The following is a 15,750-nucleotide window of genomic DNA, read 5'->3' as shown; positions in this document are numbered from 1 at the left end:
TAAGGGGACGAGGAGTGGATTAAGCGGAAGTTCCACTTTTGGGTGGAACTTCGCTTTAAGTATGTTCAGTCCGTTACTCTGCCTCCAGCCCTAACAATAGCCTTAGTCCCCTTTGGTACACCAGGCAATAGTGTAAGTGCAACGACCAATAAGAAACACACACGTTATGATAAAACACAGAAATTGTCTTTACTGCAATATTTCTGTGGAAGGATAACAGACAGTAATGCCCTGTACACACGATCGGTCCGTCTGATGAAAACGAACCGATGGATTTTTTCATCAGATATCCGATGAAGCTGACATTCATCAGTCTTGCCTACACAAGATCCGATCGTGTCCAACGCGGTAAAGTAAAACACAACGATTTGCAGAGAAAAATGAAGTTCAATGCTTCCGAGCATGAGTCGACTTGATTCTGAGCATGCATGGATTTTTGACCGATGGATTTCGCCACAGGCGATAGTTTTTTTCTATCGTTTTTTTTAACCATACGAAAAATTTAAAACAGGTTCTATTTTTTTTCACCAATGGGAAAAAAACTGATGGGGCCCACACATGATCGGTTCGTCCTATGAAAACGGTCCATCGGTCCGTTTTCCTCAGACGAACCGATCATGTGTACAGGGCATAACAGTATAGATTTAAGTAATCAACTAGAGAGCAATAACTGAGATTTAGGAGCAATATAGCTCTCAATCTTATATTTAAGTTGTTTTCAGAAGATTCCAAACCTGAGAATGTCCCCAAGAGCAGAGGCACACTTTAATGGTAAATAAAGCACAATATGACACTTCAAATTAGATTGGTTACCTTTACTCAGATTAGCTCTATGAGTCCAGACAGGAGGAGGGCAGAGAAATGACTCCCTTTGTGCCTGGCCTCTCTCTCCTGTCCCCTGACACCACAAGCCCAACTTTACACATTTATTCAAGTCAACAAGTAATAGTTTAACTTTCTAGATAAACTGTCCCACACACCTAATGCAAATGCAGAGCCCTGAATATATGTGTGCGGATCCGTATGACACTAGTAGCTTCAGTCCTTTAGAAGAGAAGAGAAGATTTGGTGTCTTCAGCTAGCCACTTTTGTTGGTGCACTTAAAGCGGAGGTCAACCCTAAAAAACATCTATATACCATTACATCCAGCATACTTCCGACATCTACAGTATGCTTTTTTTTTTTTCCCCCGGCTTGCAGGTTCTGGCTCCTACGGGACTGGGCGTTCCTATTCAGAGGTTAGATGATTGACGTCTGGTAAAAAAATTCCCCTGGCGCATAAGGCGCATCACCAGTTTTTCGTAACTAGCCGACCTGCAAATCGGCTCTATACGGCGCTATACGGCGCCTGCGCCCGCCGTGTAGAGCTGACTGCGCAGGCGCCATATAGAGCCGACTCGCAGGTCAGCTAGTTACAGAAAACTGGTGGCGCGCCAGGGGAAGTTTTGGGGATCGGTCCTGAAAAAAAAAGTTTTAAAAAATGCAGTTTTTTCGGGAGCAGTGATTTTAATAATGCTTAAAGTGAAACAAAAGTGAAATATTTAAAAATGTTACTATTCACTTTAAATTTAGTACCTGGGGGGTGTGTAGTACGCCTGTTAAATAGCGCTTGTTTCCCGTGCTTGGAACTGTCCCTGCACAAAATATAATTTCTGAAGGAAAAAAAGTCATTTAAAATCACTCGTGGCTATAATGAATTGTTGGCTCCCGGAAATACAGAGAAAAGTTATTCATAAAAAAAAATGTGTGGGTCCCCCCCAAATTCAATTACCAGGCCCCTCAGGTCTGGTATAGACATTAAGGGGAACCCTGTGTCAAATAAAAAAAATATTATGTGGGGTTCCCCTCAAATATCCATTATTTTAAGGGGAACTCCACCCCAAATTTAAAAAAAAATGGCGTGGAGTTCCCCCAAAAATCCATGCCAGACCCTTTATCCGAGCATGCAACCTGGCAGGCCGCAGGAAAAGAGGGGGGACGAGAGAGCGCCCCCCCCCTCCTGAACCATACCAGGCCACATGCCCTCAATATTGGGAGGATGCTTTGGGGGTCTGTGACCACTCAAAGCACCATGTGCCCCGGTGGTTGTGGGGGTCTGCAGGCGGGGGGCTTATCGGAATCTGAAAGACCCCTTTAACAAAGGGGACCCCCAGATCCCGGACCCCCCTATGAGAATTGGTAATGGGGTAAATTGTACCCCTACCATTTCACAAAAAAAGTGTATCAAATTGTAAAAAAAAAACACTGTTGGGAAAGTCCTTTATTAAAAATAAAAAAATAAAAATAAAATAAAGATTCCAGCGGTGGCATACCACTCTTGGTCTCCGCTCCAACGCTGTCTGCTCTCCGGGGTCCAGCAATGAGAAGATCTCTTCATTCAGGTCCAGGATTCAACAATGAGATGTCCGCAGCGCATCACCTGTCCCCACTGGAGACACCCCGGGAATGATGCGGCGGGAGCCAGTGACATCTCTTATGTAGGTGAGGGCGGGGCCACCCGTCACATGACCCCGTCACATGACCCCGCCCCCTCTGACGCAAGGGAAAACCCTTGATATACAAGTAGCGTCATCTCACAAGTGTAGCAATATGGTTACATTTAATGAAGATACAACATTTACCAACCTATTCCTACACTTGGAGGTGCCCCTCTTCTCTTGTATACTCTGGAGCTCCTGCTGGATTTTGCTTCTAATCCCCCTGTGGAGTCTTCCATTTGTGTATATTTTATGATTACAAAACTTATCACGTTGCTATAATCTTTTTATATGGACTATAAACTGAAGGACTTATGAATAAATGGTTGTGGAACAAATCATTTGAGTTTCCATTATTTCCTATGGGGAAATGTTCTTTGATATACAAGTGCTTTGGATTACAAGCATGTTTCTGGAACGAATTATGCTCGCAATCCAAGGGTTTACTGTGTATATATATACATAGGCATACCCCACTTTTACGTACACAATTGGGCTTATTTACCATCGCTGGAAAGTGCAAAATCAGGCTCACTTCTGCATAGAAACCAATGAGCTTCTAACCCCAGCTTAAGCCTGGTAATAAAACTTGGAAGCTCATTGGTTTCTGTGAGCCAGATTTTGGACTCTCCAGTAATAGTAAATAAACCCCATTGTGTACTTTAAAGTGGGGTATGCCTGTGTGTATATATATATATATATATATATATATATATATATATATATATCTATCATACCTCTCAACTTTCTGAGATGGGAATGAGGGACACCTATCAGCAAAAGTATGTAGGCATAGGACACACCCATTGCCACGCCCCCTTAAAGGAGAATTGTAAAAAAAAAATAAGATTGGTTAAACCCACAAGTGCTTTTTTTTACCACTAATATTTCTTTATATTGGCTTTTGGAATTTACAAATGCAGCAATTTAGAAATCAGATGAAAGGTTTAGCACTGGGAAACACTTTTTGATAGATAAAAAGTGCATTTTATATACATCTATAGTGATCAGACCAAAATGAGGGACAAATGAGGAGAATGAGGGACAGAGGGGCATTGCTCCAAATCAGGGACAGTCCCTCGAAATCAGGGATAGTTGGGAGGTATGATATATATATATATATATATATATATATATATATATATATATATATATATATATATATATATATATATACACAATGGGCCAGATTCACATAGAATTGCGGCCGTGTTACGTAACCCGTTTACGTTACACCGCCGCAAGTTTTCAGTGTTAGTGCCTGATCCACAAAGCACTTACCTGTAAACTTGCGGCGGTGTATCGTAAACACGTCCGGCGCAAGCCCGCCCAATTCAAATGGGGCGGGTACCATTTAAATTAGGCGCGCTCCCGCGCTGGACGTACTGCGCATGCTCCGTTCGCAATTTTCCCGACATGCTTTGCGCGAAATTACGGCAGGGTAACGTGTTTGTGAATCGCGACGTGCGTAACGTACTTAAGCCGGGGGAAAAAAAATTCATAAGCGACGTGGGAACGACGGGCATACTTTAACATGGTGGAGTAATTTTACACCATGTTAAAGTACCCCTAATTTTGCGGCGGGAAACTAAGACTTGCGCCGACGAAACGACGGGAAAAACCTTTGTGGATCGCCGTAGCTGCTAATTTGCATACCCGACCCTGGAATACGACGCAAACTCCACCAAGTGGCGGCCGAGGTACTGCATCCTAAGATCCGACGGTGTAAGTCAATTACACCTGTCGGATCTTAGGGCTATCTATGCTGAACTGATTCTATGAATCAGCCGCACAGATAGAACAACAGATATGACTGTGTATCAGGAGATACGCCGTCGTATCTGTTCTGTGAATCTGGCCCAATATATACAAACACACACACACGGGTATGTGTTTGAGCTTTGGGGTGCACACCCTAATGCAATAGGCTGCGCAGGAGCCAGGACAAGGGGTGGGCAGGAGGTACGGCTGGTTTAGGCACATTGGTTTATTGCAGGGATCGAGGCACCTTGACCCTAATCCTAAGGGGGGGTGCAAGTTGGCATCTTTGCCCTTGGCGATTGATGAGCTTGTCCCGGCAGTGGGCTGCGCATACCTATGGTACTGGTCATTATTATAAGTTTACCTGCAGCTATAAGTTTATAGTAAGAATTTTCTACCACTTAAACTTTAATGATTACAGGTCTGCATTTATTTTTGTTCAGTTTTTACCTGTACTTCTCTAAATGACATTTGACGTGCTGCATTATATTAAGAATAAATATCCCGTTAATAGTATGTCGGGAAGGCGATGGTGACCATTTACTGCATTGTGCTGATAGAAGGTAGCAGTGATCGGCAGGCTGCACCACCCAGCGGCTGCCAGGGACGGGCAGTGCACGTGTAAAGGGATGCCGGGGATGCCGGCTTTCATATAACTCCGGTGCACTGAGCACATTGAGCTCTTGCTCCAGACGAGCGCAGGCAGTGGCAGGCAGTGGTAGGCAGCGGCTCCTACTAGTTGGCAGCTCTGAGTTGAAGAAGGCAGCGCAGGCTCTTCCAGCAAGGTGACTAAGACTGGTGGCTTGTGTGATTTCTCTGGTGTTCCCTATGAAGGTGACACAGCAGCCAGCCTTGGCTCTCTCATATCATGCTTTTTCTCCTCTTTGTGTTTTTTCCCCAGCAGATGATGGCAAAGGTAGCCCTCCTATGTGTCTATGCAGCAGCCTGCAGTGGGGTTCTGGCAGCAGCTGCAGCAGCGGCAACGGGCAAGTCAGACAGAGGCAATTTTCTGGATGATAAACAATGGCTAACCACCATATCCCAGTACGACAAGGACGCCGGACACTGGAATCGGTTCCGAGACGTAAGTTCACATCTGTCTTCGATTATCCTTCTGCCCTTTAACTTGGATTATGCAGTGACCCCCGCCCCCCTTATTCACCTCCAATCCACCCCTTAGTACATAGCTATACCTTGTGGTATGTAACTTTAATATTACCTGGTACCGTTCTGCCGCTAGGTGCCTATTTCTATATCAGATGGGAAGAAATGATCTCTTCTTAACACAATTAAAAACTTCAGCACCATAGAGGTCACCCAACAAACTCATCCAGCCCTATTTTAGGCTTTTCCGGTCTGGGTGCCAGCTTGGAAAAGAAAGCTAATTGGTGCCCTTTTGCAGAGGTGTTGATTGATGCCCCCCCTGATTGGTGGTACCCGAGCATTTTTTTTTTACCTGGAGTGATCAGCGCGTAATGAGTGTTAATAGAGAATGCATTTAGCTGCAAATACGTCTGTGCCGTAGTCCATTGCTGAGCTGATGATTTCATTTCTTTGCATTATTAACCTTTGCCAGCGAGTGGGTATTACAGCATCATTTCTAGGCCTGTTCTGCATGGCTACATTTACACGGCTTTTTTTTTCTTATTAAATACTTCTTGCCTGCCCTGCTTCACTGAGCCTATGGCTGAGATGACGATGCTGGGTGCAGAGCTGGGCAAGGCTCAGTGAATGGCTGATGCATGGAATAGACTGTGTATGAGCTGTAGAATGCAGCACATAGGTGTTAGTGGATAGAGCTGCCCGCATGTGAACATTCACTTCCAAGGGCTGGATTGACTTCTCAGAGCTGTGTGGTACCATTTGTGGCGTGGAGGAGGCAGAGAAAATACAGATGTTTCCACAAGGACCTCAGCGGAGTATATAAACTGTTTTATTTTGGCTCGGGCAGCTGCTGGTAACAGTAGAGGCGACCGAAGAAATACATTTTCCCTGTATGCCAAGTTTGAAAGTCCATTTAGCAACTCACGGGGGGACTATATAAAATTTCCTCTCCTACCGTTTTCTCAACTACTTTGTGTCTAGCACTGCATATGAACAAACATCTCTGTGTAATATTTTACTGGGCTGTAAAGTATATTCCGAATATCATCTGGACAATCTTGTTCTAAAACATTGCTATTGCAGGGAAGAAATTCAGTAAGTGTTGTATGTAAATTTTGGCATTAAAAAAAAATCGAAACAAATAAATCTTTTAGTCCTTAAAGTGGAGTTACGCCAATTTTTTTTTCTTTTTTAAAAGTCAGCAGCTACAAATACTGCAGCTGCTGGCTTTTAAAATAAGGACACTTACCTGTCCGGGGCACCTGCGATGTCGGCACCCGAAGCCGATCTGTCTCAGGTGCCGTCTCAGCCATCTTTGGTAAGGTTCCCGGTTCCCTACTGCGCATGCACGACTCGTGCTGCATGATCCCTGCTGTCTTCTGGGACCTGTGTGTCTCCCAGAAGACAGCGGGGGGGACGTGACGTAAATAGCCGCGGGTGGCTCAGCTATCTATGCCCAGAAGTGGGAGCAAATACCTGTATTAGACAGGTATCTGCTCCCCCCTAAAGGTGCCAAATGTGACACCGGAGGGGGGGGGGGGGGCTGAAAAGCGGAAGTTCAATTTTTGGGTGGAACTCCGCTTTAAAGTGTTACTAAACCCAGGACCCTGCATTCACTATATCTGGTCTCCCACAGTACACAGAACATGGAAATGCAATCGTTTTAGTAAATATAACATGCTAAATACCCTTTCTTATCAGCAGTCTTGTGACTTCTATCAGTGTCTGGCCGAGCAATGGTTAAAGCTTGTAGGAAGAGTTTACATTCTCCTCTGACTGTCCTATGAGGCTGCAGGACCCCTGACCGTCTGTCTGGACAGTGCTGATTGGCACTCTCCCAGGAAAAAAAAAACTCTCTAGCTAAACACACCAAACTGAACACGTGCAAAGTACCCCCTAAGCTCTATTCTATGCAGAAATGGATTGGGGACAGTGGCAGAAAGGTCAGATCAGGAAAGACAGGATCAAACAGCCACAATGAGTATTACAAGTATGCTTTCCTGCATATACAGACTGATTTTACTGTTGTGGGTTTAGTAACATTTTAATGATCACATGATTGTTGGGCCTCCCTTTAAATCTGGGGGGGCCAGAGCTGGCGCTGGATGAAGCTGCAGCTGGTTGAAGCGGGACTGGGTAGAGTGGGAGGCAGAGGGGGCATGTGTTTTGGGCACCTTTGCAGGAGGGGGGGTGCAAAAACAACAAGACCTGCAACCTATACTGTCAATGTAGTTTGCGGCTCATGTAGGAAGGGGGCGCACTTAAGCCTTTTCACTGGCTCTGGTTACCGGTGCTGGTTACGTCACCAGGTTCTTTTGCTGCTTTTATCACAGAAATGCTATGATTATGGGACCCCTTTAGGCAGGTTATGCTGGAGTCCACAAACGGGAGCACACATGGCGGGGTGACAATGAAACCACAGTATTAGGAGCCTGTGGATAGCATTGTATCCCTATTCCAGGATTCACCAGGAAACTGGCGGGATCAACAGGTATTTTAGATCATTTAGGTAAGGGAAATTGCAAATAACAGTATTTACTATATGTGAGCTATTGAAGCAGTTTTGCTTTCTGGGTTTAGAGACAATTTAAGCTCTTGCTGCTCATGTAGCACATATGTGTGGTGGCAAAGATAGGGGGCTTTAATGCCCACATGGGACGCAAGTGTGCCAATGGACATTCAAAGTTTCTGTGCTGAGAGTGCGCTCACTGTGCACCCTAGTACCATGACGATGTGTCAATGGTCATGTGATTGGGATGTAAGTCCCACCACTGTGCATATTATTTTATATATACTGTGATTCTGTCCTTGCCAAATAAGCTGCATAAATCTCCCTCCACTGAGTCTAGCTGAATTTTTTTTAACTGTGGGCAGCTGAAGCTGCTGCAAGTTTACTTCCTGGATTTACACAGAGGCACACCTCCAGCTCTGCAGCTTTCATTGGCCCTCTAAGGACTCACCCCCCCCCTTGCTCTTCCTGGCAAACTCTCACCCGAGATAGAGAGCTGTGCATGATGTCATAGGCCTAGGCTTTTTTTCCAGACAGGAAACAGAAGGTGGGCTGTATAAGGTATTTACTGGCAATTTTTTTTTTTTTTTTTTTTTATCCAAAGTTAAAACAAAAAGGGCCGAAGATTTAATAGATGGAACAATGAAACACTGAAGTTCTGCTTGAAGCCTGCATTTATATCTAGTAAACCTCATAAAGTATTTTTTCTAGTGCTTGTTGGACTTTGGACTTTGATTTGGTGGTAAATTGTAGCAGATATCTCCTAATTTTTTATTATAAAAAAAAAAAACTGGCACAAAATAGTAAAAAACAAAAAACATGTTTTTTTTTAAAATGTAGCTGTATATTTCTTGCGATTACCATAACTTACCACCAAAGAACAACCCAAAATAAATTCCCCTGCTCTTAACCACTTCCAGACCTTAGGTGTTTTTCAGATTTGGTGTTTGCAAGACTAAAACAGTTTTTTCTGCTAGAAAATTACTTAAAACCCCCAAACATTATATATATATTTTTTCTAACACCCTAGAGAATAAAATAGTGGTAATTGCAATACTTTTTGTCACACCGTATTTGCGCAGCGGTCTTACAAGCGCACTTTTTTTGGAAAAAATTAAAAAATTGTAATTAAAAAACAAGACAACAATAAATTTGGCCCAATTTTTTTATATATTGTGAAAGATAATGTTACGCCGAGTAAAATGATACCCAACATGTCACGCTTAAAGGACGTATATCGTCGTGCGCAGGTTTGGAAGTGGTTAAAGTGGATGTAAACCCATTTTTTTTATTTTTTTGCTGTCACAATGTAGAGTATAAGATTTCCTATCATCTGTGTCCAGTCTTGCCACAAAGAGTTAATACACCTCTGAGCAATCCCCTTTTCTTTTTTCAGTGAGATAAACGGACAAACAGGAGAAAACATGTGTCCGTTCTTCCCCCTTGCTGTGAATGACAGGTTATTTACATATCTCATACACTAGCTTGAGACAGGCATTATGTTTTAATTCCTACCCCCACTCCTTTTCTGAAGTCATGTGGTTTTCTGGATTTTGACTGGATGTTAGTGATCATAGCAGAATTTAGTGTAAGGAATACACAGGAGAAAATGCATGCTGATAAGGGGAGTGTAGAGGAGGGCGGGGAGTCTACTGACATCACAACTCCACCCACCGAGCTCCAGACAACAGATCCACCCACAGAATCTGCAGTTTTTCAGTTCTTATAACAGACAGAGGGGAGACATGTGACCGGTGAGGATTAATGCAGGAGGCAGTTATATCCTTATAGATCAGCACTATGGCAGTAGTTTATAATGGATTAGAGTGGGTTTACATCCACTGAAATGATCACAGTGATACCACAAATGCTGATGTTATCTGTTGTTTGTACTCGTAGTAGGGCCCAGAAACATTTCGCTTTTTTATTTTTTTCACACGGATACGAATGGAAAAAAAATGCATTTTTTATAATGCTACCTAAAATACACTGACCCTTGAGTCTAACCTTGACTTTTGACCCCAACCTTGATCCTAACCCTATCCCTGGCCCTGACTTAGATCGAGCTATTTAAAAAAAAATATATTTATTTATTTTAATTTTTTTACACACGCTTTTGTTTGTTTATGTTTTTCCTCTAGCAATGAGAAAAAGATACAATGGCCCGGATTCACAGACACTGGCGCATATTTATGCCGCCGTAGCGTATCTCCTTTACGCTACACCGACGCAGCGCAGAGAGGCAAGCACTGAATTCACAAAGCCAGTGCTTCCAAATCTGCGCTGAGTTTTCAAGGCGTAAGTCAGTGTAAGTGGAAGTAGGCATGACCCCATGCAAATGATGGGCCGAGCGCCAGACAGATACGTATCGCCAGCCAGACAGATACGTATCGCCAACTGCGCATGCGCCGTCCCGTGGGCGCATCTCAGTGCGCATGCTCACAATCACGTCGGAACAACTGCCTAAGATATGACGGATCACTGCCTACGGTCTGAACGTAACCTACGCCTAGTCATATTCACGTCCTACGTAAACGTCGTAAAATATGTCGGCTTGTGTTCCCTGGTGCAGCCCTTTGCATGGATGCTGCTGAGTTACACCTCCTTTATGGGGCATAACTTTATATGACTTTACGCGCACCAGTCGGACGGACGTACGTTCGTGAATCGGCGTATCTCCCTCATTTGCATATGTGAAAAGAAAATCAATGGGAGCGCCAAATACGTCCAGCGTAAATATGCGCCCACTCTACGAGGGCGTAGGCAAGTTACGTCGGTCGGGTGAACCCTATTTTCAGGCGTATCTTAGTTTCTGAGTCTGGTGCATAGATACGACGACGCATATTTGCACTTACGCGGCGTATCTCGAGATACGTTGGCGCAAGTGTTTTGTGAATCCGGGCCAATGTATCTTTTTCTCTATTCAAGAGGAGAAAAAAACAGTAGGGCGACCTGTACAGGGACTGATCACTGTGATAGCCAATCAGAGGCTATAATGATCAGATGATTGGGAACGAGGCCTCCTGGTCCCCGATTGCTAGGACAAGACACGGGGCTCTCAGAGATAACGCTCCCAGCACAAACACAGGTACGCATATATCCACCCAAACTGTCCCACTTCCATGAGGCCACATATATGTGTATAGGCCTTGGGAAGGGGTTAAGTAATGTGTATGCAAGCTCTTGGGTGGGGGGAGAGGAGAACAGATGTTCAGGTGCAAAAACACATGTGACAGCACTATTGTCACGTATTTATAGGTGTTTCCATTTAAGTCTAAGGGGCTAAAAGTAGGTGACACAGCTCCTAAAAAAGCTCATGTATCTTTTCAAATTTTGGCTTTGAGCAATTGAGCGCAGAGATGTGAACAGCTTGTATTGACAAGAATGGTATTCCTATTGTTGAGTGTTGTCATGTGTAGGCTTACAGGTGTGACCAGGGACCAGGCTAAATTAACGAGACACAGTTTAGGGAAATATGCAATCACATTTGTGCTGAAATAAATACACTTGATTGCAATAAAATGCCCTGAACTACTGGGAAATTATTGCTAACAATAAAATAGACAGTTTTGCCTGCAGTATTGCACGATAAACTTTCTTATACATGAGGAATGCCAGCGTTGGCCTTATCTTTTCCTAGTACAGTTGATAGAAATATTGGGAAATTTTGATGACAAACTGAATTTTGTTTTTATAAAATTAGATTGATACTAGAAAATAATAATGTGAATTTCTTTCTTGCCCCTAACCATTTTGTCAAAAAAATAAAGTTGAAGACAATTCAAAAATAAAGTTATTTTGTCTTTTGGATTATGAAAATAGAATATAAAAGATATGTGATAACCATACAATGTCTGCTATACTTACTATGAATGCAGGGACAGCTCTGCTGTAAAGTATTATGTAAAGATTGTACATTATTTAGTAGAGGGTGGTGATATGGATGGGCGACAGTGTCAAAGAAGTGGCACCAACCCTGTTAATATGTACAGTATAGACAAAGGGGAGGTTTTTGGTGGGATTTTGGGGGGTGCCAGCAAAGAACAAACTTTTCAATACTACAATATATAAAAAGTATAACAAGGTTTTTATTACATAAAACACAGAGTTAAAAAAAAGTTTGGCTATACATAGAGTACGCAAGTACAAGATAACATCCACAGACTAAATTGATAGAAAAATTGGAGTGACTTATCCCGACATGTTTCACCACTTGGGGCTTCCTTAGGGGATGTTTGAGGACAATTAGATGTCGTACTGCATAGAGCGAAATACAATTAGAGACATAGCAATAACTTTAAATGCATCACAAAGACATTTATTTTACAAGACAGTATATGCTGTTGACCGCCATGCCCAATACCAATCACCCACTCTCATTAGGGATCTTTTTACCTGTGACTTGGTATTAAGCCAAGGGGTCCAGAGGTGCAAGGGCTGTGTAATGTAAAGGGGTGCAGGGTGCTGTATAATGTAAAGGGGTCCAGAGGTGCAAGGGCTGTGTAATGTAAAGGGGTCCAGAGGTGCAGGGTGCTGTGTAATGTAAAGGGGTCCAGAGGTGCAGTGTAGTGTAAAGGGGTGCAGGGTAAAGGGGTCCAGAGGTGCAGTGTAGTGTAAAGGGGTGCAGGGTGCTGTGTAATGTAAAGTTGTCCAGAGGTGCAGGGTGCAGTGTAATGTAAAGGGGTCCAGAGGTTCAGGGTGCTGTATAATGTAAAGGGGTCCAGAGGTGCAGGGTACTGTGTAATGTAAAGGAGGCCAGAGGTGCAGGGTGCTGTGTAATGTAAAGGGGTCCTGAGGTACAAGGGCTGTGTAATGTAAACGGGTGCATGGTGCAGTGTAATGTAAAGGGGTCCAGAGGTACAAGGGTGCAGTGTAATGTAAAGGGGTCCAGAGTGCTGTGTAATGTAAAGGGGCCCAGAGGTGCAGTGTAGTGTAAAGGAGTGCAGGGTGCTGTGTAGTGCAAAGGGTCCAGAGGTGCAGGGTGCTGTGTAATGTAAAGGGGTCCAGAGGTGCAGTGTAGTGTAAAGGGATCCAGGGTGCTGTGTAATGTAAAGGGGTCCAGAGGTGCAGGGTGCTGTGTAATGTGAAGGGGTCCATAGGTACAAGGGCTGTGTAATGTGAAGGGGTCCAGAGGTGCAGTTGTGGAGAGGGGGGGTACACAGAATTGACAAAAAGATATTGAAGGATGCAGAGGTGTGCAGGGGGCACAGCGTCGTGTTTTTACATTTTAAGGTAGGGGTGCCAGATATAGGATCCGCCCTGGGTGCCAAATTCTCTATGCCTTTCTGCCTTTCTGCTATAATACATATCCCAAAAAAATACAAAAAAATATATTTATTCATCAGTTTAAGCCACTATACTGTATATTTTTCCAAATATTTTTGGTTAAACAAATCGCAATAAGCATATATTAATTTGTTTGCACAAAAGTCATTGTGTCTACCAACTACGGGATAGATTTAGAGACTTGTATTTATTTTTATTGTTTTTACTGGTAATGGCATCGATCTGCGATTTTTAGCCGGACTACAACATTGCGGTGGACAAATCTGACCCCAAATTACACTTTGGGGACCAGTGACATTATTACATTGATCAGTGCTATAAAAATGCAAGTGTAAAAATTACACTGGCAGGGAAGGGGTTAACACTAGGGGGCGATCAAGGGGTTAAATGTGTTCCCTCAGCATGTTGTAACTGTAGGGGGGTGGGCTTACTGAAACATGACAGAGATCACTGGGAGCAGTAGATCCCTGTCATGTCACTAGGCAGAACGGGAAAATGCCTTGTTTACATAGGCAGTTCCTCTTTCTGCCTCTCCTCACTGCGATCGCAGGCTGCCAGCGGCTCACGCGCCTACAATCCTGCTGTTGCGGAGCAACATACAGGTACATCGGTTTGCGCAGGAGTGCCATTCTGTCGACGTATAACAGCGTGAGCCCATCGGCAAGTGAGAGTGTTTATCTGGTAATAGATAGTGAAAGTAAAAACAATTGTAAAAATTATTATAATACAGGCATACCCCACTTTTAAGTACACAATGGGGTTTATTTACTAAATCTGGAAAGTGCAAAATCAGGCTCACTTCTGCATAGAAACCAATGAGCTTCTAACCCCAGTTTGTTCAACAAAGTTTTGGTAATAAAACCCGGAAGCTCATTGGATTCTGTGCAGACGTGAGCCTGATTTTGCACTTTCCAGCTTTAGTAAATAAACCCCATTGTGTACTTAAAAGTGGGGTATGCCTGTAACGCATATACCAATATAACATGGATGCAAAATAAATATAACATTTCTTTGCTAGGTCTTATTTTATTTAATAAATATTATGGCCATTTGAAAGGAGTCCGTTATCAGAAAAGAGTGTTTGGATATGCAGCTGTTAACAAAACATATAAAATAACATGTTTCCTCCATGTGATCCAAAGTGTATCTTTGGTGCAGCCTTGTTGGATATTTACTGCAGTATCTAGGCACAGATCTATGACAAGAACTCCCAACTCTGTGCTGTATTGTCACTTAGGTCAAAGCTCTGGAAAGGCCACAAAAGCCTCAACTTAGGCAGGAAAAGCCTTAGGCCCCATTCACATTGGCACCCTCTGTTCCTTTCAACAATGATTCAGAACAGAAATGAATGCCATATATGTGACATATGTGTTCTTTCCTGCATCTTTAGATGGAAAAAATCCAATCAGGTTAGGAAAATCAAACTTATACATAAACCTATTGTGTGTGATCCACCAAACCTGAACAGACCCAGATGTATGCGGATATAGCTGCACCTTTATTATCCATTCACAGGCTAGGGTCAGGGTGGCGATGAGCTTATATTGCTTAAAGGGTCACTAAAGGATTTTTTTTTTTAGCTAAATAGCTTCCTTTACCTTACTGCAGTTCTGGTTTCATGTCCTCATTGATCGTTTTTGCTCTGATGTTGCTGTAATTCCTCTCTGTTCTGGACACTTCCTGGTTGTCTGTTTCCTGATGACTACAGTACTGGAAGATTCTAGTTTCATTTTCCAAACCATCAGTGCTCTATGGCTCTGTCTAGCACAGAGGCAGGATAACATGCAAAAACGAAAACTATATGCAAAAACGAAACTAGATGCAAAAACTAAACTAGAGGTACATTATATGATTGATTTTTATCTATTTTTAATCAATTTTAAAATGAATCAGTTAACTATTATGTCTCCATACCCTGTAAACAGTCATTTCAGCAAAAAAAAAAAATTCCTTTACAACTCCTTTAACTGCAAGCAGAGAAAAAGCTGTTCATCAGGATTGAATGGAGAGGAATAAGGAACTGTCCACTGGAACATATTAACCACTTAAGCCCCGGACCAATATGCTGGCTAAAGACCCAAGGGGTTTTTACAGTTCGGGACTGCGTCGCTTTAACAGACAATTGCGCGGTCGTGCGACGTGGCTCCCAAACAAAATTGGCGTCCTTTTTTCCCCACAAATAGAGCTTTCTTTTGGTGGTATTTGATCACCTCTGCGGTTTTTATTTTTTACGCTATAAACAAAAATAGAGCGACAATTTTGAAAAAAATGCAATATTTTTTACTTTTTGCTGTAATAAATATCCCCCAAAAACATATATAACATTTTTTTTTCTCAGTTTAGGCCGATACGTATTCTTCTACCTATTTTTGGTAAAAAAAATCGCAATAATCGTTTATCGGTTGGTTTGCGCAAAATTTATAGCGTTTACAAAATAGGGGATAGTTTTTTTTTTTTTTTTTTTTTTACTAGTAATGGCGGCGATCAGCGATTTTTTTCGTGACTGCGACATTATGGCGGACACTTCGGACAATTTTGACACATTTTTGGGACCATTGTAATTTTCACAGCAAAAAATGCATTTAAATTGCATTGTTTATTGTGAAAATGACA

At 42.8% G+C, this 15,750-nt stretch overlaps 1 protein-coding gene across 3 annotated transcripts in view; it reads left to right on the top strand.

Moving 5' to 3' along the window:
- Window positions 1-4,891: 4,891 nt before the first annotated feature.
- SPOCK3 (SPARC (osteonectin), cwcv and kazal like domains proteoglycan 3) overlaps window positions 4,892-15,750 on the top strand; it is a 462,415-nt gene continuing 451,556 nt past the window's right edge. The window contains exons 1-2 of one of the 3 annotated variants that reach the window (XM_040332877.1): window positions 4,892-5,023; window positions 5,143-5,322. In XM_040332877.1, the coding sequence (XP_040188811.1) occupies window positions 5,143-5,322 (180 nt within the window). In that variant the 5' untranslated portion in view covers window positions 4,892-5,023. Of the gene's footprint in view, window positions 5,024-5,139; window positions 5,323-15,750 lie in introns of all 3 variants that reach the window. The other 2 variants (XM_040332884.1, XM_040332892.1) reach the window with 2 other exon arrangements.

This window comes from Rana temporaria, chromosome 1, assembly GCF_905171775.1.
Source record: "Rana temporaria chromosome 1, aRanTem1.1, whole genome shotgun sequence".
NCBI classification, from domain to species: domain Eukaryota; kingdom Metazoa; phylum Chordata; class Amphibia; order Anura; family Ranidae; genus Rana; species Rana temporaria.
The sequence above is the reverse complement of the archived record's forward strand: the minus strand, read 5'-3'. Positions and strand labels throughout refer to the sequence as shown.